This window comes from Pristis pectinata, chromosome 3, assembly GCF_009764475.1.
Source record: "Pristis pectinata isolate sPriPec2 chromosome 3, sPriPec2.1.pri, whole genome shotgun sequence".
Lineage (NCBI taxonomy): Eukaryota > Metazoa > Chordata > Chondrichthyes > Rhinopristiformes > Pristidae > Pristis > Pristis pectinata.
The window spans coordinates 136,346,702-136,372,522 of record NC_067407.1 but is presented as its reverse complement, the minus strand read 5'-3'; the positions used below and the strand labels follow the sequence as shown (position 1 = coordinate 136,372,522).

The window sequence follows — 25,821 nt, the reverse complement described above, 5'->3', positions numbered from 1 at the left end:
TTTGTACGTTCTCCCCGTGTCTGTGTGGGTTTCCTCTGGGTGCTCCGGTTTCCTCCCACATTCCAAAGATGTACGGGTTAGGAGCTGTGGGCATGCTATGTTGGTGCTGAAAGAGTGGCGACACTTGTGGGCTGCCCCCAGCACATTCTCAGTAATGCAAAAGGACACTTTTCACTGGGTGTTTCGATGTACATGCGGCTAATAAGTATCTTATTATCTTACATGGCGCTGATAACACAACACCTGAAGTACAGTGGAGACACAGGAGACTGCGGATGCTGGAATCTGGAATCTGGAGCAACACACAATCTACTGGAGGAACTCAGCGGGTTGAGCAGCATCTATGGGGAGGAAAGGAACAGTTGACGTTTTGGGTCGAAACCCTGCATCAGGACTGAGAGTGGAGAGGGGAGATGGCCGGTATAAAGGGGAGAGGGGGAGGGGTGAGACAGGAGTTCGAGGCGATAGGTGGACTGAGCAGGGGTGTAAGGTGACACAGGCAGTGGCAGGGAGGGGAGGGGAGCAGGGTTGGAGTTGGAAGGCTGTGGCAGGTTAGTGATAGACAGAGACAGACAAAGGGAAAGAGGAAAACAATATTACTGTATATCTGCCTCTCGATATTTACACTGGTTCTGATTTAAGCAGTGCCTGGATTTTAAAATTCTCATCGCCTTGCTTTCAAATCCCCCCATGAGCTTTGTACCTCCTTCAGTTCTGCAGCTCTCTGAGCTATTGTGTGTGGTTGCCATGGTTTGGTTTCTAAGGGCAGGTTAATGGATCTGTAGAGCACACATTCTCCAATGATCTAATTCAGTGGTAGAACAGGCTTGTGGAGTCTGATCCCAATGTTCCCTGAGGGATATACTGATTGCCTTGCACCCCAAGCATTATATAACAAACTCACATTTATAAACTACTTTAGATTACAGTGAAATGTCCCAAATGACTCATAGGAGCATTATCAAGGAAAACAAAGTATAGGGCAGGTATCCATAGGCTAAGTGAGAAGGGTTTTAACGTAGGAAGGAAGTGTAAGAGGAGGAGAGGTTCAGGGAGGGGATTTAATAGTTGAGAATCTCATCAGCCAAAGGCATGACTGAAATGGCTGAGAATTTAAAGCAGGACTGCTTAAGACGACACAAGTGAAGAGTGTTGAATTCTCAAAAGGAAGAGTTTACAGAGAGAGGGAGAAGCAAGGCCTTGCAGAGATGTGGGAACAGGCCAGAGAATCTTAAAGCCAGGAGGACAGCTGGATTCACCTCCCAGAGACGCAACAGACTGCAGATGCTGGAATCCAGAACAAGAAACAAACTGCTGGAGAAACTTGGTGGGTCAGGCAGCATCTGTGGAGAAAAGCAGATGGTCAACATTTTGCGTCAGGACCCTTCTTCAGGACTTCTGAAGGGTCCTGACCCAAAACATTGACTGCCTGCTTTTCTCCATAGATGCTGCCTGACCTCCTGAGTTTCTCCAGCATCTTGTTGTTTTTTCATCTAGATTCCAGCATCTGCAGTCCTTTGTTTCTGTAAGATTTTGGCAGCTCTTTGGTTTAACTCCTGAAACAATTTCGGCTAACTAAGTCCAATTTGATAACTAAGTTCCATTTCAAGAATTAGTAGTTTTGCATTTGCCGAGTACTATTGAGTCTTTTCAATAAGCTTCATGTTTTAATATTAAAATAATCAACTCCAGGTGTCATTCCCAAATCTGCTCACTGAAATCTGTAAGTGGTCTCGCACCTTATCGATGGTCTTCAGGATGGCGCCATAGTTGTTGAAGTAGTTGGTGTAAACCCCGAGTCTGTTTCTGAACTTGATGAAGACGTCTCCAAGGCACTGCGGAGGGCCCCAGTCCTGGAGGCGATCGGTCAGGTCCTCCAATAAACCCCTGCAACATTCGGTGCAACCATCCTTGTTATCGGAACAACTCGTGCAAGCGGCAAAACTGCATTTGAATAATCAAGCTTGAGAGGTTCAGAGGGCAGTGGACCATGGAATAAAGGACGGGGGAGGAGAGGAGATGGGCAGGTCATTAAGGTGGGGGAAGGGAGCCATAGGAATAAGGGAAGACTTTGAGTTGGGGTGGGCGGGGAGGCGGAAAAGAAGGGCTGGGGTTACCATAAGTTAGGGAAATCGATGTTAAGGCCATCAGGTTGGAGACTCCCAAAGCAGATATACTGCCCTCTCCTACCGGATTCCTTCTTCTTCAGCCCTTGGCCTCTTCTACCTGTCACCTCTCAGCTTATAACATCTTCTCCCCCACCCACCTACCTTCCCCCTCTCACCTGGACTCACCTCTCCCCTGCCTGCGTGCGCTCCTCCCCCCTCCCTCCACCTTCTTATTCTGCCTTCTGCCCTCTTCCTTTCCAGTCCTGATGAAGGGTCTCGGCCCGAAACGTCGACTGTTTATTTCCCTCCATGGATGCTGCCTGACCTGCTGAGTTCCTCCAGCACTTTTTGTGTGTTGTGCCAAGTTTGTCCAACCTCTCCTTTTAGCTCATACCCTCTAATCCAGGCAGCATCCTGGTGAACCTCTTCTGTACCTTTTCCAAAGCCTCCACATCCTTCCTGTATTGGGGCAACCAGAACTGCACACAATATTCTAAGTGTGGCCTAAGCTAAGTTTTATACAGCTGAATAAATGTGCTTTATACAGAACATAGAACAGTACAGCACAGAACAGGCCCTTCAGCCCACAATGTTGTGCCGACATAGCTATTCCCTCCTACCTACAGAATGTCCATATCCCTCCATTTTCCTCTCATTCATGTGCCCATCCAAGCCCGTCTTAAAAGCCCTCAATAAATTTGCCTCCACCACCCTATTAGGCAACATATTCCAGGCATCTACCACTCTCTCAGTAAAAAATGTACCCCTGACATCTGTTCTGAACCCACCCCCTCTCACCTCAAATGCATGCCCTCTGGTATTGGACTGCTCAGTAATGGGAAATAGATATTGCTTGTCCACCCTATCTACACTACTCATAATTTTATACACTTCGAACAGATCACCCCTCTGCCACTCCAGAGAAAAGAGCCCAAGTTTGTCCAGCCTCTCCTGATAGCACATGCCCTCTAATCCAGGCAGCATCCTAGTAAACCTCCTCTGCACCCTCTCTAAAGCCTCGACATCCTTCCTATAGTGAGGTGAACAGAATTGCACGCAATACTCTAAATGCGGCCTAACCAGAGGTCTATAGAGATGCATCATAACTTCTTGACTCCTATGCTCAATACCTTGATTTAATGAAAGCAAGCATTCCATAAGCCTTCTTAACCACCCTATCTACCTGTGTAGCCACTTTCAGTGAGCCATGGATTTACACCCCAAGGTCTCTCTGCTCTTCAACACTGTTAAGGGTCTTGCCCTTTAGAGTGTACTGCCTCTTGACATGAGTCCCACCACCTCACACCATGCAACACCTCACATTTACATAAAACTATATATAGCACAATAGATGCCAGGGAGCTCAGGACATACTAAAAGCTAAACAAGGATGAGACAAAGTTTTGTTTAGAATCATGGATAGATGGGATGGGATTACATGCTTGTACCTAATCAAGGGTTTTGGAAAATATCTACGGCAGTGGTTGAGGCAGATACATTAACAACATTTAAAAGACATTTGGGCAGGTACATGAATAGGAAAGAGAAACAAAGGACTGCAGATGCTGGAATCTAGATGAAAAACACAATGATGCTGGAGGAACTCAGCAGACCAGGCAGCATCCGTGGAGAAAAGCAGGCAGTCAACATTTCGGGTCAGGACAGAAGGGTCCTGACCCAAAACGTTGACTGCCTGCTTTTCTCCACGGATGCTGCCTGGCCTGCTGAGTTCCTCCAGCATCATCATGTTTTTCACATGAATAGGAAAGATTTAGAGGGATGTGGGTCAAACACGGGCAAATGGGACTGGCTTAGATGGGCATCTTGGTTGGCATGGACCAGTTGGGCTGAAGGGCCTGTTTCTGTGCTGTGTGACTCTATGACTTTATGACTCATACTCCAGTGAATCTAACAGAGAAGATGGTTCATTTGGGTGAAATGTCACTGTTCTGGAGAGAGTTAATGAATGTTCACCACTTCCTGCTTTTCACAGTGCACTGTGAGTTTAAGAACACTACCGCCTCCCAATAAAGTGTCAGATAGCAACCTGTTGAGATCCAGGATGGACAGGATGTCAGCAAAGATGCTGTGGATGTTGGCGATGCTCAGGATGGCTCGGTTGGAAGCCAGAGCCGCTTTGAGCGGAGCCCAGTAAATGTTCTTCACGATCTCCAGGGTCTGCACGTACTCTCGCTCGCTGGTCAAAGCCTCCTTGGCCAACTGCTTCCGCCTCTCCACAACACCACCAAGTACTCTCCTGTTCTAAAAAAATTATGGAAAGGGTAAAAGATTTGTAGGGAATTAAAGGCAAATTATCACTTCCCTAACCACTTGCCCTTGAGAACCACCTCTTTGAATCCTCATTGACCATGTGGAGAAGGTGATTTCAAGTGAGGCATTCTTCCAATGACAATGAAACTTGGACGTGATATTCCCTTCACCTGTGGACAGGTAGAGGTCACAGGTTTAGAACATGCTGTCAAGGCTCTGCAGTGCATTTTGTAGAGCAGGCACAGTGCAGCAATATTTACAGAGAGTTACAGAGTCAGAGTAATACAGCATGGAAACAGGCCCTTCGGCCCAACTCGTCCATACTGACCAAAGCTGGTCTCATTTGCAGGCTAGGGGGAGGCTGATCAGGTGGGTCACTTTACTCTAGATGGAGTCCAGCATCTTGAAGGCTGGTGCCCCCAGTCAAGTGATTCAGTGTTAAATTGCCCTTAATGGTACGGCACGGTAGTGTAGCAGTTAGCATAACACTATTACAGCGCCAGCGACCCAGGTTCAATTCCCACCGCTGTCTGTAAGGAGTTTCTACATTCTCCCCATGGGTTTTCTCCGGGTGCTCCAGTTTCCTCCCGCATTCCAAAGACATATGGGTTAGGAAGTTGTGGGCATGTTACGTTGGCGCCGGAAGCGTGGCGACACTTGCAGGCTGTCCCCCAGCACATTCTCAGTAATGCAAAAAGACACATTTCACTGTGCGTTTCGATGTACATGTGACTAATAAATAAATATCTAAAAATATCATATCTAATGACATCCTAGGAATCACTTTGGATATTTCACTGTGCTAAATGATGCCTGGTACATAGAACAGTACAGCACAGGAACAGGCCCCTCAGCCCACAATGTTGTGCTGAACTAATTAAACTAATAATGTCTAATTAAACTAATCCCTTCTGCCTGCACATGGTCCATATCCCTCCATTCTCTGCACATCCATGTGCCTATCTATGAGCCTTAAACAGCTCTATTGTATCTGCCTCCACCACCACCCCAGGGAGCGCATTCCAGGCACCCACCACTCTCTGTAAAAAAAACTTGCCCCGTACATCTCCTTTGAACTTACCCCCTCTCACCTTAAATACATCCCTCTAATATTAAGCATTTCAACCCTAGGAAAAAGATACTGGCTGTCTACCCTATCTATGCCTCTCATCATTTTATAAGCCTCTATCAGGTCTCCCCTCAGCCTCCGCTGCTCCAGAGAAAACAACCCAAGTTTGTCCAACCTCTCCTTATAGCACATGCCCTCCGATCCTGGTGAACCTCTTCTGCACCCTCCCGCAAGCCTCTACATCCTTCCTACAATGGGGCGACCAGAATTAAATGCAATACTCCAGATGCTGCCTAACCAGAGTCTTATAAAGCTGCAGCATAACTTCCTGACTCTTGAACTCAGTGCCTCAACTAATGAAGGTAAGTATGCCATACGCTTTCTTTACCACCTGATCAACTTGTGCTTCAACCTTCAGGGAGCTATCTACTCACCAAGGAATTGGAATTGGTTTATTATCGTCACATGTACCAAGTGAAAAACTTGTCTTGCATACCATTCATACAGATCAATTCATTACACAGTGCATTGAGGTAGTACAGGGTAAAACAATACAGAATGCAGAATAAAGTGTAACAGTTCCAGAGAAAGTGCAGTGCAGGATAGAATTGAGATTTAAAAGAGTAGAATGATTATAATAGAAGTAAGATAAGATAGATATCTATTAGTCACATGTACTGTACATCAAAACACACAGTGAAATGCATCTTTTTGTGTAGGGTGTTCTGGGGGCAGCCCACAAGTGTCGCCATGCTTCCGGTGCCAACATAGCATGCCCACAACTTCCTAACCAGTACGTCTTTGGAATATGGGAGGAAACCGGAGCACCCAGAGGAAACCCACACAGACAGGGGAGAATCTACAAACTCCTTACAGACAGCGGCAGGAATCGAACCCAGGTTGTTGGCGCTGTAATAGCGTTACACTACCACTACACAAACGAGTGAATCTGCAGAGAGCAGCTTGCAACGAGTCACCATGCTCTGATGCCAGCTTGCACCAATCTCAATAAAACACCTGCACATCTCCAAGAACTGTTACACTGTGTGTAAGAACCAGGCACTGAGTGTGTGGACTCACCAGGTGGGTCAGCTTCTCAAATACTCCCTCACTAGGTAGAAGTTTCCTGGAGGCATGTTTCATGCCTCCGTTTTCTGACGTGACACTTTCCTTATGGAAAAAAGAGAGAAAACAAATGTGGTTAACTTCTGTAACCAGGACAACAGCACACTTGGAGATTTTTCGTGCTGCAGAGTAGTCCCTCTTCACGTCGGGCAGGGAATATTGTAGAAGACAATGGGAAGAGAGCTCTGGTGAACAAAGGGTTACTCTCTCTCTCTACTGGTAAACAGCTTGAGCCACCTGCTGGTGTAAGGAGCTGCTGAGCTTCAAGGCCACAAGGAAAAGGATTGTTTTTGACTAACTGTGAAAGATGTGTTAACCTGTCTGGCTGCAAACAGCAGCCTCGGCTTGACCAATGGTAGCGTGAGCTGGTCAAGCATACCCAAATATGGGTATGCCTGTGCAGTATGTGGACACCTACCAGAGAACAATGTATTTAAGTTTGTTAGCACCTTGAGTCGGGCCACGTGCAGAGAAGAGCAGCACTGACTGTTTGCTCCTCCATGTACCCCTACTACTGCTAGCGTTAAACAATAAAGAACTTTTTGTATGCTCCTTGGCTCTGCTGTTGTTTGCCTTATTACACATTCACATTTGGCGTAGTCGGCAGGATCTCACTGGGATACCTGGACACCTCCAGACTGAGTAAGTGGCATGCGGTGTTTGGAAGGTCAAAGGGAGAAATAAAGGAGCCTTCAGACCCCTTGTGTCTGACTCCTACGTTGACCTCCGGGAACACTGTGGTCCCTTAGGTAGATCTGGTTCCCTGCCGAGATCCAAAAAGAACCAGAGCTCCCTTCCCATTGTCTTCTACTATAATGTTTCGGTATTCAATTATAATCATCAAGAGACAGAGCACAGAAACAGGCCCTTCGGCCCACTGAGTCTGTGCTGACCAGCAAAACACCCATTCACACTGATCCTACATTAATCCCATTTTTTATTCTCCCCACATTCTCATCAACTCCCCCAGATTCTACCGCTCACCTATGCATCAGGGGTAATTAATCTACCAACCTGCTCACCTTTGGGATGTGGGAGGAAACCGGAGCACCCGGGGGGAAATCCACACAGGGAGAACGTGCAAACACCACACAGACAGCGCCCGAGGTCAGGATCAAACCTGGGTCTCTGGTGCCATGAGGCAGTGACTGTGCCACTGTGCCGCCCTGTGCATCCTGTTCCCAAAACCAATCCTATTCTTGGTTTCCAGGGAGAAGGGAGAATATGTGATATTGTGCCGTGCAATCTTTCACAGCTACATCTACTCGAGGGGGCAGATGAGGTAACTGTCTCACCTCCAACACGGCAAGACTCTCTTCCTTGGGTGAGTCACCCGAGAGTTTCTGCTCTTCCACTGCTATGGCTCAAATGCACAACCTTTGAGGTGAATCTGCTTCCATAAAGCCAGCTTGACTTCACAATCTACCTCGTTACGGCCCTTGCACATTATCGTCTGCCTGCACTGCACTTTCTCTGTAACTGTAACACTTTATTCTGTTATTGCTTTTCCCCTTGTACTACCTCAATGCACTGATGTGATGAAATGATCTGTCTGGATGGCACGCAACACAAAGTTTCTCACTCTACCTCAGTACATATGACAATAATAAACCAACTTACTGATTTGCAGCCACCACCAGGACGTATTGGTATTGGTTTATTATTGTCATGTGTACCAAGGTACAGTGAAAAACTCTTCTTGCATACCGATCACTCAGGTCAATTCATTACACAGTGCAGTTACATTGAGTTAGTACAGAGTGCACTGAGGTAGTACAGGTAAAAACTATAACAGGACAGAGTAAAGTGTCAGAGCTACAGAGGAAGTGCAGTGCAGGTAGACAATAAGGTGCAAGGTCACAACAAGGTAGATCATGAGGTCAGAGTCCATCTCATCGTATAAGGGAACCGTTCAAATGTCTTATCACAGTGGGCTAGAAGCTGTCCTTGAGCCTGGTAGTATATGCCCTCAGGCTCCTGTATCTTCTGCCTGATGGGAGAGGGGAGAAGAGAGAATGACCCGGGTGGGTAGGTTCTTTGATTATGCTGGCTGCTTCACCAAGACAACGAGAGTCCAAGGAGGGGAGGCCGGTTTCCATGATGTGCTGGGTTGTGTCCACAACTCTCTGCAGTTTCTTGCGGTCCCGGGCAGAGCAGTTGCAATGCCTGTTAACTGTTTCCTGTAATATCACTTCCCTGATTAGGTCAGACAAACACAATCTTGAGGAACAGCACCTCATATTCCGCCTGGTCAGTCTACAACCCGACGGCATCAACATTCTCCAACTTCAGGTAACCTGCTCCCCCTCTGTCACTTCCTCTCCCCTCCCGATCTACCCAGTTCCTCCTACACACATTGTCTGATCCAAAACCCCTCCTCAGCCCCCTATTTCCCTATTTGTTCCCATCCCCCACCCATTCCATCAGTCCGTCACCCACACACTCCTCCCACTGGGTCCCCTCCCCCCTCATTTGGTTCCATGCACCACCTTCGTCTCCTATCAGATTCCATGATCCGCAGCCTTCTGTCACTTCCCCCTATCACCTCCCAGCCTCTGTCGCTATCCCTACCCTCCCCTCCTCCATCTGCCTATCACCCCTCCTCACTTGTCCTGGGGAGTGTTGTAGAATAGAGGGACCGCGATACAAGTACATGGTTCCCTGAAAGTGGCGTCGCATGTAGACAGGGAGGTGAAGAAAGCATTTGGCACGCTGGCCTTCATCAGTCATGGCATTGAGTATAGAAGTCGGGATGTTATGTTGCAGTTGTACAAAGTGTTGGTGAGGCTGCCTTTGGAATATTGTGTTCAGTTTTGGTCGCTCTGCTATAGAAAAGATGCCACTAAGCTGGAAAGAGTGCAGAGCAGATTTACGAGGATGTTGCCGGGACTCAAGGGACCGAGTTATGGAGAGAGGTTGAGCCGGTTGAGATTTTTTTCACTGGAGCATAGGAGAATGAGGGTTGATATTATAGAGGTGAATAAAATCATGAGGGGCAGAGATAGGATGAATGTGCACAGTCTTTTTCCCAGGGTTGGGGAATCGAGAACTAGAGGGCATAGGTTTAAGGTGAGAGAGGAGAGATTTAATGGGAACCTGAGGGGCAACTTTTTCACCCAGAGGGTGGTCAGTATAAAGAACGAGCTGCCGGAGGAAGTGTTTGAGGCAGGTACATTAACATTTAATAGGTACTTGGATGGGTACATGGATAGGAAAGTTTAGAGGGATATGGGACTAGCTTAGACGGGAATTGTGGTTGGCAGGGACCAGTTGGGCCAAAGGACCTGTTTCCTTGCTGTATGACTCTGTGACTTGGATCCACCTATCGCTTGCCAGCTCTTGCCCCTCTTTATACTGGCTGTGTCTCTACCTTTCAGTCCAGATGAAGGGTCTCAACCCGAAAATTCAACTGTCCATTTCCCTCCACAGATGCTGCCTGACCTGCTGAGCTCCCCCAGCAACTCATTTATTTTGTTCCAAATGCAGTCTCTCGTGTCTCCATTTCAAAGCTGGATGAGGCTCAAGTGGGACCCTATCATTCTGGGTAGCTATCAGATGGGAAGCAGAATATACTTGCTGATCTCCCTGATATCTTGCTGCTGCTAAACATGTCCTGATTTGGACAATGCTTTAGAAACATAGAAGTGACAGGAGTAGGGCACTCAGCTCTTCGAACCTGCTCCACCATTCAATATGATCGTGGCTGATTGTCCATCTTTAGTACCTTGTTCCAGCTTCCTCGCCACAAGCCATGATCTTTTCTCAGCTACACTTGAGAGAATCACGAGTTTGCATACACTTCAGTTTTGCTCTAGGAACCACGGAGAATGAAATCTCCAACCCCGGAGTGATGGGTGCTTCATTGCACTGAATACAAGTGGTATTGTTTGACCATCAGCAGTGAAACACACACACAATGTGCTGCCTTAAAAGGACAGCAGAAACGGATTTAATAGTAGGAATGAAAAGAAGGAATTGGATAATATTTTTATTCATTCCTCAGGATGTGGAATTTGCTGACAAGGCCAGCATTTCTTGCCTGTTCTTAAGCAAGTGTCGAAGAGCTGTAAACAAGTAAACTGCTGGGGGAACTCACAGCATCTGTGGAGGGAAAAGGAACTGTCGATGTTTTGGGAGGGAATTGTGGTGAGCTGCCTTCATAAACCGCTGTAGTGCTTCTAGGAAAGGTACAAGACGTTGGTGAGGCTGCACTTGGGGTATTGTGTTCAGTTTTGGTCACCCTGCTACAGGAAAGATGCCACTAAGTTGGCAAGAGCGCAGAAAAGATTTACAAGGATGTTGCCAGGACTCGAGGTACTGAGTTATAGGGAGAGGTTGGACAGGCTGGGACTTTATTCCTTGGAGCGTAGGAGACTGAAGCATGATATTATAGAGGTGTATAACATCATGAGGGGCATAGATAGGGTGAATGCACTCAGTCTTTTTCCCAGGGTTGGGGAATCAAGAACTAGAGGGCATAGGTTTAAGGTGAGAGGGGAGAGATTTAAAAGGGACCTGAGGGGCAACTTCTTCACACAGAGGGTGGCAGGTATGTGGAACAAGCTGCCAGAAGAAGTGGTTGAGGCAGGTACAGTAACAACATTTAAAAGATGCTTGGACAGGTACATGGATAGGAAAGGTTGAGAGGGATATGGGACAAATGGGACCAGTTTAGATGGGATTCTTGGTCAGCATGGACAAGTTGGGCTGAAGGGCCCGTTTCCGTGACTCTCTATGTGGACAGTCCCGGATTTAGACCCAGTGATGACAAAGTTATGGTGATACCTTTCCAAGGTCAAGATAGAGTGCGACTTGGAGTCAACCTGCAGATGGTGGTGGTCCCGTGTGACTGCTGCCCTTGGAGGTGGTGGGTAGCGTGCTTGGGAGGTGTTGTCAGAATCGCCCGGCTGAGTAACCGCAGAGTAGCGTGTAGATGGTTCACACTGCAGCCACTGCCCACTAGTGGGGGAGGGAGTGAATGCTGAAGGGGGTGAATAGGGTGCCAGGCAATGGGCCACTGTGTTCTGGGTGGTATCAAACTTCTTGAGTGTTGTGGGAGCTGCATTCGTTCCATCACACTCCCGATTGGTGCCTTGTAGGTGGGGAAAAGCTTTGGAGGTGGTCAGTGTGCAGCTCGTGTGTGGCAGGAATGATCCTTCCTACTTATCAGCCAGTGAATGTTGTCCAGGTCTTGCTGCACATGGGGCACGGGCTGCTTCATTTACTGAGGAGTTGTGAATGGAATAGAACACTGTGCAATGATTGGCGGATATCCCCACTTCTGACCTTATGATGGAAGGAAGGTCACCGAGAAAGCAGCTGGGCCTGGGACACTTCCCTGAGGAATTCCAGGGAACTCCAAGGGGGTAGGAGCAAGTGGGTGGATTATCCCTAGCTAAGAACTGACACAAGACAATGGATGAACTGGTCCAACCCTGCAATCTATGACTCTATGGTTAATGAATGGTACAAAACAACTGCACCTTCAGTGGGGTCATCCCAGCATTAACTTAGGTCAGGAAAGTTTCACCGGGCTTTATTAACTTGTTGTTATGGGATCTGCTCATCAGGAAGTTGGAGAGAAATCCTAGAGGGTCCTCCTGAAATACATAAGCAAGGAGTTGACTTTAGTTCCATCTGATCATCTCAGGTGTCCACCAGCCCAAGCAGACAAAACACATCCTGCACAGAAACATGCTTCAAAAATAGTAACCAAAAATGCCAGAAACACTCAGCAGGTCAGGCAGCATCTGTGGAGAGAGAAAAACATAGAACGTAGAACAATACAGCACAGGAACAGCCCCTTCAGCCCACAATGTTGCGCCAAACTAATTCTAATGTTGCCTAATTACACTAATCCCTTCTGCCTACACATGGTCTATATCCCTCCATTCTCTGCACATTCATGTGCCTATCTAATAGCCTCTTTGTCACAAACCAGCAACAAAAGAAACACACTGAGCATGATTCAGTGTTAAAAACTATTTTATTAATCACTACTTATGATAATACGTAAAATAAAAGTTTAAAAAAAATGTTAGTATGTTAGAATTCAAGAATGTTAAACCTCGAACGTTAACCCCAAAACTAAACTCTTCGTGTGTGTGTGTGACAAAGTCCAAAACTCCCAGTTCCGGAATGGTTCTTAAAGTTCAGTTCCGCAAGCCATAAGGTGAAACATGAGCAAGGGCTTCTTCAACAACCACCGTTGTCTGAAGATAAGATGTAGATGTAGAAAAACATAGAGAGAGTACATACGAAATCCAAATGTTCCACGATGGAACCCAAACGACACTTCAGTGTTTACTCGGTAGTGACTTCCTCACCCCGAAAAGCATCCGAACCGTGGTCGTCCACACACAAATACCTGTTTCCTTCTACAGGTCAGCAACAAAGTGAACTCCACCGGATTACTTCCAACTTCCATACATGGATTTCAGTGGCAAACACAGTTATTGTTTCTCATCCATCGATAGAGAAAACAAGCAGGCTGGTGTCTCTCTCCCTTCTCTCTCCTTCTTCTGACTTCTTCAACAACGTCATTACGTCCTTTATCTTCTATTGACGTAAGCACGCCCCACACACACATACACACACACTCTCTATCTTAAAGGGACTTTCACTGAGTCCATAACACTCTTAAACACCTCTATCGTATCTGCCTCCACCACCACCCCTGGCAGCACATTCCAGGCACCCACCACTCTCTGTGTAAAAAAAACCTGCCCCGCACATCTCCTTTGAACTTACCCCCTCTCACCTTGAATGTATGCCCTCTGGTATTAGACATCCTGGGAATAAGATACCAGCTGTCTACCCTATCTATGCCTCTCATAATTTTATAAACTTCTATCAGGCCTCCCCTCAGCCTCCAGAGAAAACAACCCAAGTTTGCCAAACCTCTCCTTATAGCTCATACTCTCTAATCCAGGCAGCATCCTGCTAAACCTCTTCTACACCCTCAGCAAAGCCTCCACATCTTTCCTATAATGAGGTGACCAGAACTGAATGCCACAGAATCAATGTTTCAGGTCAAAGACCATTCATCAGAACTGGGAAAGAGATTTCCAAAAAAAAATATAAGCTTGTTATGGAGGAAATATGAGAAACTACATCTGCAATTATATAGCAGTTAAACATTGCGGGAAGATTACCAAACTACAAGCTGGGCCACACAAGGAGATGTTAGGACATGTTTAGATTAAGGTGCATCTTCGAAGTGCTGTGAAGGTTCGCCAAGTATATTCTTGGAATGAAAGAATTGACGTACAAAAGCTGGACCTCTACTCACCAGAGTCTAAAAGAACATATTGATCTTATTGAAACGTAGAATTAGAGTCATAGTCATAGAACATAGAGCAGTGCAACACAGGAACAGGCCCGTTGGCCCACGATGTTGTGCCAAACTTATAATTAAAAGCCTAACTAAACTAGTCCCTTCTGCCTACACAGTGCCCATATCCCTCAATTCTCTGCACATCTTATCTAAGAGCCTCTTAAACACCTCTATCGTATCTGCCTCCACCACCACCCCTGGCAGTGCATTCCAGGCACCCACCACTGTGTAAAAAAACTTGCCCCACACATCTCTTGGTTACCCCCTCTCACCTTAAATGGATGCCCTCTAATATGAGGCATTTCGACACTGTCACAGAGTCATAGAGAGTCACAGAGTCATACAGCACAGAAGTAGGCCCTTAGGCCCAATTGGTCCATACCAACAAAGATTCCCATCTGAGCTAGTCCCATTTGCCCACGTTTGGCCCCTATCCAGTTCTGAGATGGATTAACAGGGTGGGGGGGATCTACAATTAGATGGGATAGTTTCAGAAAAGGGGATCATCCATTTAAGATGGAATTTCTTCTCTCCGAGGGTTGTGGCTCTTTGCAATTCTCTTTCCTGGCAGAGATCTCTTCAATCTCTTCCAGGCAGAGCTCGACAGACATTTAAACGGCAAGGGAAACAAAAGATGTGGGGAGAGAGCAGGAAAGTAGCATTATGGCCAAGATTGGATCAAGTCAAGTGGAGTTTATTGTCATGTGCACAAGTATGGTGAGGTACAGGTACAATGAAAAAAACTTGTTTGCAGCAGCACAGAAAACCTACAGCACAATTCAGGTCCTTCAGCCCACAGAGCTGTGCCGAACATGTCCCGACCTTAGATACCCATAGCCCTCTATTTTTCTCAGCTTCATGTACTTACCCAAAAGTCTTTTAAAAGACCCTATCGTATCCGCCTCCACCACCGTTGCCGGCAGCCCATTCCACACACTCACCACTCTCTGAGTAAAAAACTTACCCCTGACATCTCCCCTATGCCTACTCCCCAGCACCTTAAACCTATGTCCTCTTGTGGCAATCATTTCAGCCCTAGGAAAAAGCCTCTGACTATCCACACAATCAATGCCTCTCATCATCTTATACACCTCTATCAGGTCCCCCCTCATCCTCTGTCGCTCCAAGGAGGAAAGGCAGATTTCCCTCAACCTGCTTTCATAAGGCATGCTCCGCATTCCAGGCAGCATCCTTGTAAATCTCCTCTGCACCCTTTCTATGGCTTCCACATCCTTCCTGTAGTGAGGTATTCCAAGTGGGGTCTGACCAGGGTCCTATATAGCTGCAGCATTACCTCTTGGCTCCTAAATTCAATTCCATGGTTGATGAAGGACAATACACCGTACGCCTTCTTAACCACAGAGTCAACCTGTGCAGCTGCTTTGAGCGTCCTATGGACTCAGACCCCAAGATCCCTCTGATCCTCCACACTGCCTACCATTAATACTATACTCTGCCATCATATTTGACCTACCAAAGTGAACCACTTCACACTTATCTGGGTTGAACTCCATCTGCCACTTCTCAGCCCAGCTTTGCATCCTATCTATGTCCCACTGTAACCTCCGACAGCCCTCCACACTATCCACAACACCCCCAACCTCTGTCATCTGCAAACTTACTAACCCATCCCTCCACTTCCTCATCCAACTCATTTATAAAAATCACAAAGAGTAAGGGTCCCAGAGCAGATCCCTGAGGTACACCACTGGTCACCGGCCTCCATGCAGAATATGAGCTGTCAACAACCACTCTTTGCCTTCTGTGGGCCAGCCAGTTCTGGATCCACACTGCAATGTTCCCTTGGATCCCATGCCTCCTTTCTCAATAAGCCTTGCATGGGGTACCTTATCAAACGCCTTGCTGAAATCCATATACACTACATCCACTGCTCTCCCTTCATCAACATGTTTAGTCACATCCTCAAAAAATTCAATCAGGCTCGTAAGGCAGGACCTGCCCTTGACAAAGCCATGCTGACTATTCCTAATCATATTATATCTCTCCAAATGTTCATAAATCCTGCCCCTCAGGATCTTCTCCATCAGCTTTCCAACCACTGAGGTAAGACTCACTGGTCTATAATTTCCTGGGCTGTCTCTACTCCCTTTCTTGAATAAGAGAACAACATCCGCAACCCTCCAATCCTCTGGAACCTCTCCTGTCTCCATTGATGATGCAAAGATCATCGTCAGAGGCTCCGCAATCTCCTCCCTCGCCTCCCACAGCAGCCTGGGGTACATCTCATCTGGTCGTATCCAACTTAATGCTTTCCAAAAGCTCCAGCACCTCCTCTTTCTTAATATTTACATGCCCAAGCTTTTCAGCCCACTGCAAATCATCACTACAATCACCAAGATCTTTTTCCATCGTGAATACTGATGTAAAGTATTCATTAAGTACCTCTGCTATTCCTTCCAGATCCATACACCCTTTCCCTCTGTTAAACTTGATAGGCCCTATTCTTTCACGTCTTATCCTCTTACTCTTCACATACTTGTAGAATGCCTTGGGGTTTTCCTTAATCCTGCCCGCCAAGGCCTTCTCATGGCCCCTTCTGGCTCTCTTAATTTCCTTCTTAAGCCTTATACTCTTCCAGATCTCTAACATTACCTAGCTCTCTGAACCTTTTGTAAGCTTTTCTTTTCCTTTTGACTAGATTTATTATAGTCTTTGTACACCACCGTTCTTGTATCCTCTCGTGCCTCCCGTCTCATCGGAACATGTCTATGCAGAACTCCATACAAATATCCCCTAAATATTTGCCATATTTCTTCTGTACTTTTCCCTGAGAACATTTGTTCCCAATTTAAGCTTCCAATTTCCTGCCCAAGAGCCTCATGATTCCCTTTACTCCAACTAAACGCCTTTCTAGTCTGTCTGTTCCTATCTCTCTCCAATGCTATCGTAAAGGAGATAGAATTATGATCACTATCTCCAAAATGCTCTCCCACTGAGAGATCTGACACCTGACCAGGTTCATTTCCCAATACCAAATCAAGCACAACCTCTCCTCTTGTAGGCTTATCTACACACTGTGTCAAGAATCCTTCCTGATCACACTTAACAAACTCCATCCCATCTAAACCCCTCACTGTATGGAGATGTCAATTGATATTTGGGAAATTAAACTCTCCCATCACAACAAGCATCACAGCAGCATCACAGGCACATAGGTACAGACAACACACAGAATATAAATTATACATAAACTATACAAGACAGTGAAGAAAAAGACAGTGTGAAACAAGAAATCGGTGGAAAAACACGATTAAAACAAGTCCATACCATCTACAAATTCACCGACAACACCACAGTTGTTGGCCAAATCACGGGTGGTGATGAGTCAGCATACAGGAGTGAGATAGAACATCTGGTTGAGTGGTGCCCCAGTAACAACCTCACGCTTAGCATCAACAAAACCAAGGAACTAATCATTGACTTCAGAAAGGGGAGGTCAAGGGACCACGTGCTGGCTCTCATTGGTGGGTTGTTAGAGTATTTGGCATGTCACCAAATACTCTAACAAACTTCTATACATGCACTGTGGAAAGTATCCTGTGTGTTCCATTGCTGAAATCGGGTTAGGTCAGTTCAAGAACCTGATGGTTGTAGGAAAGTAACTGTTCCTGAACCTGGTGGTGAGGGGCTTCACGCTTCCATATCTCCTGCCTGACGGTAGCAGTGAGAAGATGGCATGGCCCGAATGGTAGGGATCCTTGATGATTGATGTTGCCCTCTTGAGGCAGTGCCTCCTGTAGATGCTGTCAGTGGTGGGGAGGGCTGTGCCCATGGTGGACCGGGCTGTGCCCACTACTCTCTGCAGCTTCTTGTGTTCCTGTGCTTTGGAATTATGGAATGGTGGGGCAGGTTTGAGCAGCCAAGTGGCCTTCTGCTGCTCCTCTCTATTGTACTGAGGGCTAGGCAGAGTGATTTGGAGAGCTCAGGCCTATGCACTGCAGCCCATCTCTTTTTCCCTCATTACAGACACTCCTTAAAAAGTCTTTGGTTATCTACAGTAGTATCTACTTCTATAGCTTAGTGTCAAATATTGGTTTGATAATACCCTTTGGTGCTGTTCAGTGCTTTATAGGTGCTATGTAAATGTTACTGCTTCCATTGTTCAAAGGAATTGTAGGTTCCCTCATTCCCAACGTTGTTCCAGTTTTTAATCAATTTTTCCCAGAGCAAATCAACAGGTTCTTTTGACTTAGAATTACCTGTTTTTCCCTTGACATTTTGATCAGTCCTTCAGTTAAAGCTTGAGCAATCTCCTGGCTTTGCTGGACCTCAGCTGCACTCATTGAGTCAAACATCAGCTGTCCTGCAGGTCAGTAAATGAACAAGTCAAACTTAAAATCAGTCCTGGTGAAGGGTCCCGACCCGAAACGTCAACTGTCCATTTCCCTCCACAGATGCCACCTGACACGCTGAGTTCTTCCAGCATTTTGCTTGTTGCTCCAGATTCCCACTATTGAATGGTCCCCTTGTAGGATAAGATGGACTCTTGACTTTATGATCTACCTCGTTATGGCCCTTGCACCTCATTGTCTGCCTGCACTGCACTTTCTCTGTAAATAACACTATATTCTGCATTCTGTTATTGTTTTCCCTTGTACTACCTCAACGCACTGTTGTAATGAAATGATCTGTGTGGAAGGCACGCAAAACGAAGTTTTTCACTGCACTTCGGTATAGAACATCGAAGAGTACAGCACAGAACAGGCCCTTGGCCCACAATGTTGTGTTGACATAGCTATTCCCTCCTGCCTACAGAATGCCCATATCCCTCTATTTTCCTCTCATTCATGTGCCTATCCAAGATACCAATGAATTTGCCTCCACCACTGTATCAGGCAACGCATTCCAGGCATCCACCACGTCTGTTCTGAACCTACCCCCTCTCACCTTAAATGCATGCCCTCTGGTATTGGATCGATCAATAATGGGAAAAAGATATTGCTTGTCCACCCTATCTATGCCCCTCATAATTTTATACACTTCCAATAGATCACCCCTCAGCCTCCACCGCTCCAGGGAAAAGAGCCCAAGTTTGTCCAGCCTCTCCTGATAGCACATGCCCTCTAATCCAGGCAGTATCCTAGTAAACCTCCTCTGCACCTTCTCTAAAGCCTCGACACCCTTCCTGTAGTGAGGTGACCAGAATTGCATGCAATAATTTAAATGCAGCCTAACCAGAGTTCTACAGAGATGCATCATAACTTCTTGAATCCTGTACTCAATGCCCCGATTAATAAATGCAAGCATTCCATAAGCCTTCTTAACCACCCTGTCTACTTGTGTATATGTGACAATAATAAACCAATTTAGCACTTACAGTCTCTTGTGTCTCCAAATTAAACTTCAACCCACATCAGGTTTTGAACCCTTATATTGGACACCGGAGTTCAACGTTACACAGGGAAACGAGCAAAGGCAGAAGCAGGCAGAGTGAGAATGGAGGAGAGGTTACCAGGACAGCAAAAGGCCACAATAACAGAATAAAGCAGGAGAAGTGCATGTAAGTAAAGGGATTGCCAACAAATGTAGGCTTGTTATGGATTAAATATTAGATACTACATTTGCAATTGTGTAACATCTCCACTCAGTTAAACATTGCAGGGTACCTAACAGGAAGAATACCAAGCTACAAGCTGAGACACACAAGGAGATGTTAGGACATGTGGCCAAAGGCTAGGTCAGAGAGCTTGGATTAAGGAGCACCTTATAAGTGTTCACCAGGAAACAGGACAGGGAATGAGAGGAGAAAGGGTTTCAGAGAGGGAAAGGTGAAGAGGAAGATGATGCAGGGCCGTGAGAAGCAAGTGGGAGTGGGAATCAAACAGGAGAGGGAGCAAAGGACGAAGGGTGCAATCCCCGCAGTGCAAGCCATCCCACTAATTATACAGACGTTCATAAGTTAATTTTGTCCATGTCGGAAAATCACTCAGTATGGTAACCACACAACCACAGTATTGTAATGAATGGCATCAAAAGCACAAGACCATAAGGAAGAACAATTACCAAAAGGGGAGCAAGAGAGGAAGCTAGTTCTGCTGTTTGTAGGAACTAACGTATGTACGTACATCGGACTTCTTGAATTTAATAATATTATGGGCGCTCACTCGTACATAGAGGTGTCTGTGACCCAGGGATAGCCTGCATGTATTCACGTCTGTTTCAAGAACTCTGTGGGATTTTAAAGAACGGCTGGGAAAATCAAGAGAGGAAAGGAACCCAGTGCTCATGTTTAGGGCCGCTGGGCAAATTTTCCATTGTGTGCAGTTCTGGTTGCTCCATTATAGGAAGGATGTGGAGGCTTTGGAGAGGGTGCAGAGGAGGTGCACCAGGATGCTGCCTGGATTAGAGGGCATGTGCTATAAGCAGAGGTTGGACAAACAAATTGGGCTCTTTTCTCTGGAGGCTGAAGGGAGATCCGATAGAAGTTTATAAAATTCTGAGAGACGTAGATAGGGTAGACAGTCAGAATCTTTTTCCCAGGGTAGGAATGTCAAATACTAGAGGGCATGCATTTAAGGTGAGAGGGGAAAAATTTAAAGATGTGCAGGGCTAGTTTTTTTCCCCCACATAGAGTGGTGGGTGCCTGGAACAGTAGATGCCTGCAGCAGTGGAAGCAGATACGATACAGCTTTTTAAGAGGCTTTTAGATAGACACGTGAATATGCAGGGAGTGGAGGGAGATGGATCATGTACTGGCAGAAGGGATTTAGTTTAATTTGGCATCATGTTCAGCACAGACATTGTGGGCCGAAGGGCCTGTTCCTGTGCTGTACTGATCTATGTTCTACATTTCTAGACAGAACAGTCTGCTTTTCGGGATTTGCTAAAAGTGCCCCTGAGCCATCCAAATGTTTGGTTGACAAGGAATTAAAAAATGCTTGAATTCCTACCAATCATCCTCCCACAGACGTGCCACTGCAGATGTCTGCAGTGCGGTTCCATTGCCTTGCGGACGTGCCTGAGGACTTCCTCCCTCACTCCTGCCATCCTCGTCCACACCTGCAGCTTTCTCTCATTGAAGTAGATGGCCGGGGGAGAGAGGTCCTCGTCTGCCCACAGCCACTCGCTGAGAACTAAAAGCCAACACAGCAAGCTCCCTGCCAGGGTATGTTTAAGAGGCATTTGGACAGACACTTAAATAAGCAAGGCGTAGGATACAGTCCTAATGTGGGCAAAATGGGATTAGTTTAGATGGGCAAAATGGTCAGCCGAAAGGCGTGTGACTCGTTGTGCCCATTTCCAATTGGCTCTGCTCCAGCCATTCTTGAGCAAGAACCAGTTCACGAAACAGTTCACAAAATGGTGGCCTCCTTCCCTTCCACGACATGGCAACAACAAAGACATTTGTTTTTATTCCCCACCCCCCTTCCCCACAAGGTTCTCCCCTTTCCTAGCCTCTCTTTTTATTACCCCCTTTTTTCCCCTCTCTCCTTACCTTTGACCCCTCCCCCAGTGGATCTGCTCTCCTCTCCTCCCCCACACCTGCTTATCGCTAGCTCTTACCTGCATCTACCTATCACCACCTTGTGCCCACCCCGCCTCCCCTCTTTTGTCCACCTATCACTGCTCTGCTTTTCCCTCTTATATATCAGGCTTCCCCTTTTCCTATCTTCAGCCCTGAAGAAGGGTCCTGACCCGAAACGTTGACCGCCTGCTTTTCTCCAGGGATGCTGCCTGGCCTGCTGAGTTCCTCATCGTGTTTTTCATCTAGATTCCAGCATCTGCAGTCCTTTGTTTTGTCTCCTTCCACTGTCCTTGACTCATTCCAGTTAGCTGTTATGCAGATTTTAATTGCTTCATGGCCAACACTATGGACTTAATCCAAAATGAAATTAAGCTGGGTAGCTATGTTACCAACAGCACAGAGTAATGGGCTGAATGTCCCCTGTTGTAAATTTCCTGTTTTTTACCTCAGTGAGGAAGGGTGCAGGTGAATGTGAGAAACCACCAGGCTCTGTGACTTTCCATCTCTTGGAAGCTACTTTGGGAATTTCCACTGGGAGGTCCATTGCTGGAAGTTACTTGTCCATAGGGAATAGAGGAAGTATGTACATTACTGCCTGCAAGTCACTGCACCTCATCCAGGTTATTCCTGATAGAAATTTATGAGATTAATGGAGGCAATAGATGGGGTAGAGAGTCTTTTTCCCCAGGGAGAAATGTCAAGTACTAGAGGGCATTTAAGGTGAGTGGGGGGAAAGTTTAAAGATGTGCAGGGCAAGTTTTTTTTAAACAGAGTGTGGTGGGTGCCTGGAACAGGCTGCCAGGGGAGTGGTGGAAGCAGATACAACAGTGGCATTTAAGGGGCTGTTCAATAGACACACGAATATGCAGGGAATGGAGAGATGTGGATCACGTACAGGCAGAAGAGATTTAGTTTAATTTGGCATTGGGGTTTGTGCTGACATTGTGGGCCAAGGGGCTTGTTCATAGAACATTACAGCACAGTTCAGGCTCTTTGGCCCACGATGTTATGCCAACATTTTATCCTGCTCTAAGATCTATCTAACCCTTCCTTCCCACAGAGCCCTCCATTTTTCTATCATTCATGTGGCTATCTAAGTGTCTCTTAAATGTCCCTAATGTATCTGCCCCACAACTTCTGCCGGCAGTGCGTTCCACTCTCTGTGTAAAAAAAACTCACCCCTGACATCCTGCTTCTACCTTCCACCAAACATCTTAAAATTATGTCCCCTCATGTGAGCCATTTTCACCCTGGGAAAAAGTCTCTGACTGTTCCTGGGCAGTAATGTTCTGTGTTCTATTTACCCATGCATTGCTAAGATATAGCTGGCTGAGTTAACAATTATCTTGCCTAGTTAGCTGTCACAGAATCCATCAAGCATTAAGCATTCCTGATGACTTCTAGGAAAGACAAAATGGTAGGCAATGTACCTCAGAAGCTAATTGGATTGGGTAGGAGCCAGACTCTGTGGATGGAACATTATACCACTTGTTTGTGAAAATATTGATTGGATCAGCAGATTTATGCTCTGCACAAAGGGAATCAAATGAAGCACAACATCATCAACAACACTCTAGAGGAGAAGTGGAGCACTTACTGTGTTGGTAGGATCCCGTCACCATCCCTGTAGGTGTGTTGTAGCACACAGCAGTCAGAGCAGAGAGCTGGGACAAGAGCTCCATTCCTGCCTCTGGCCACAGAGAAAGACAGGTTATAAATCAGCTTAGAATGAAGAATCCTCAGAACTTTTAGGAGCAGGAACAGGGTGCTTAGGCCTCAGCCTGGTAGGTAGGAAACTCAGCTCTCAACCTTCCCCTCATTTTCATCTTTTGTCCAGGATGCCTCCAGTTACTCAATCACTCAGCTAAGAGCACCTGACTAGAATTAAGATTCCAGATGAGGATAATTGGTGAACCAGGAGCTAATTCCATCTCTAATTTGTACTAAAATATGAGCAATAGACAATCATTGGAGTGATCTGCAAACTTCACTGTATGTGTAAACTTTAACCTCTGTGGTAAAATGGCAAATTAAAACAGAGTACAGTGAGCATTTTTTGATTACTTTAATGAAATAATTAATGATGGTGAATGTTTATTGCATGCAATTAATTGCATGGTATCACTGTGTGTTTGACATTTTCTACCAACATTAGGTGTGGCTGCAGTAGACGGTCACTCTGATCAGTGACATCCCCTGCTACAACGTACTCATTTTGTTCTCCCCACACTCCCATGGAGTCACCCCAGATTCTACCACTCACCTGTACTCCAGGCACAAACACCAGGTGGAGCACACGCCCTGTCTGTATCCATGGTGCTGAAGTGGAGATGGTTGAGAGCTTCAAGTTCCTAGTGTAAATATCACCAACAACTTGTCCTGGACAAGCCAAGAAAGCTCACCAGCGCCTCTACTTCCTCAGGAGGCTAAGGAAATTCAGCATATCCCCAATAACCTTCAACAATTTTTATCGATGCACCGTAGAAAGCATCCTATCCGGATGCAGCATGGTTTGGTACGGCAACTGCACTGCCCAAGACCGCAAGAAACTGTGGAGAGTTGTGGACACAGCCCAGTCCATCACGCGAACCAACCTCCCCTCCATTGACTCTGTCTACACTTCCCGCTGCCTCAGAAAGGGGCAACCTCTGCTTTTCCCAGAGAGTAGTGAATCTGTGGAAGTCTCTACCCAGGGAAGCAGTAGATGCTACCTCATCAAGTATATTTAAGACACAGTTAGATAGGTTTTTACATAGTAGGGGAATTAAGGGTTATGGGGAAAAGGCAGGCAGGTGGAGCTGAGTCCACAGCCAGGTCAGCCATGATCTTATTGAATGGTGCAGCAGGCTCGACGGGCCAGATGGCCGACTCCTGCTCCTATCTCTTATGAAACCAGCCAACATAATCAAGGACCCCTCCCATCCCAGCCATTTGCTCTTCTCCCCTATTTTGTGGGCAGTAGATTCAAAAGCTTGAGAACACGTACCACCAGGCTCAAGGACAGCTTCTATGCTGCTATCGGACTCTTGAACGGTCCTCTTGTACACTTAAAGATGAACTCTTGATCTCCCACTCTACCTCGTCGTGGCCCTTGCACTTTATTTGTCTACCTGCACTGCACTTTCTCTGTAACTGTAACACTATATTCTGCATTATTTTCTTTTTACTACCTCAATATACTTACATATGGAATGATCTGTCTGGATGGCACGCAAACAAAAGCTTTTAACTGTTTCTTGGTACATGTGACAATAATAAACCTATTCCAATTTACAGCGGCCAGCTAACCTACCAACCTGCATGTCTTTGGGACGCGGGAGGAAACCGGAGCACCCAGGGAAACCCACGTGGTCACAGGGAGAACATGAAAACTCTACACAGGCAACATCCGAGGTCAGGATTGAACCCGGGTCTCTGGCGCTATGAGGCAGCGGCTCTACCCGCTGTGCCACTGTGTCACCCTCTCCTGAAGTGCAAAGAGCTAACCTGATGTAGCCAAAGGCACAAAGATGTGGATGTGGCCTCCTTCTTCTTGTGACAGGACACAACTGGCCAGATTCTCCCAGAATCCTCTTATCTTAGCATCTGGAAGATTCTTTGAACTGATCTTGCAACCTGAAAAAATGGAAATAAAATGCAATCAAGATTAAAGGAGCAGAACTCCGAATGCCCTGCTCTGCTGATCTGTTTTCAGTTCAGCCTTGCTTCTGGTAAGTGTTGGCAGCCAGACTGATATTCCACAAACACTGGGGCAGAAATCTGGGACTCATTCCATACATTGTGTTGAGGGTCAATGGAAAACATCAGGATCAATGGGAATCAGAATCAGAATCAGGTTTATTATCACAAACATGTCTTGAAATTTGTTGTTTTGCAGCAGCAGTACGGTGCCTTATGAGGATAGGTTGAGTGAGCTGGGGCTTTTCTCTTTGGAGAGAAGGAGGATGAGAAGTGACTTGATAGAGGTGTACAAGATGATAAGAGGCATAGATCGAGTGGACAGTCAGAGACTTTTTCCCAGGGTGACAGTGGCTAATACGAAGGGACATAATTTTAAGGTGATTGGAGGAAGGTATGGGGGGAATGTCAGGGGTAAATTTTTTACACAGAGAGTGGTGGGTGCGTGGAACGCACTGCCGGCAGAGGTTGTGGGGGCAGATACATTAGGGACATTTAAGAGACACCACATGAATGATAGAGAAATAGGGGGCTATGTGGGAGGGAAGGGATAGATAGATATTAGAGCAGGATAAAATGTTGGCACAACATTGTGGGCCGAAGGGCCTGTACTGTGCTGTAGTGTTTTATGCATGACATAAAAATTACTATAAGTTACAAAAATAAATAAAATAGTGCAAAAGAGGAATAACGAGGTAGTGTTCATGGGTTCATGGACTGTTAAGAAATCTGACAGCGGAGGGGAAGA

General features: G+C 46.3%; 1 protein-coding gene across 1 annotated transcript in view; it reads right to left on the bottom strand.

The window, feature by feature from the left end:
* LOC127568027 (epithelial cell-transforming sequence 2 oncogene-like) overlaps window positions 1-25,821 on the bottom strand; it is a 69,259-nt gene that overhangs the window by 17,622 nt on the left and 25,816 nt on the right. The window contains 9 exon segments of the mRNA XM_052011275.1: window positions 1,740-1,887; window positions 4,156-4,370; window positions 6,529-6,618; window positions 12,057-12,082; window positions 12,131-12,173; window positions 18,130-18,233; window positions 20,821-21,003; window positions 22,993-23,085; window positions 24,882-25,010. Coding sequence (XP_051867235.1) covers window positions 1,740-1,887; window positions 4,156-4,370; window positions 6,529-6,618; window positions 12,057-12,082; window positions 12,131-12,173; window positions 18,130-18,233; window positions 20,821-21,003; window positions 22,993-23,085; window positions 24,882-25,010 — 1,031 coding nt within the window.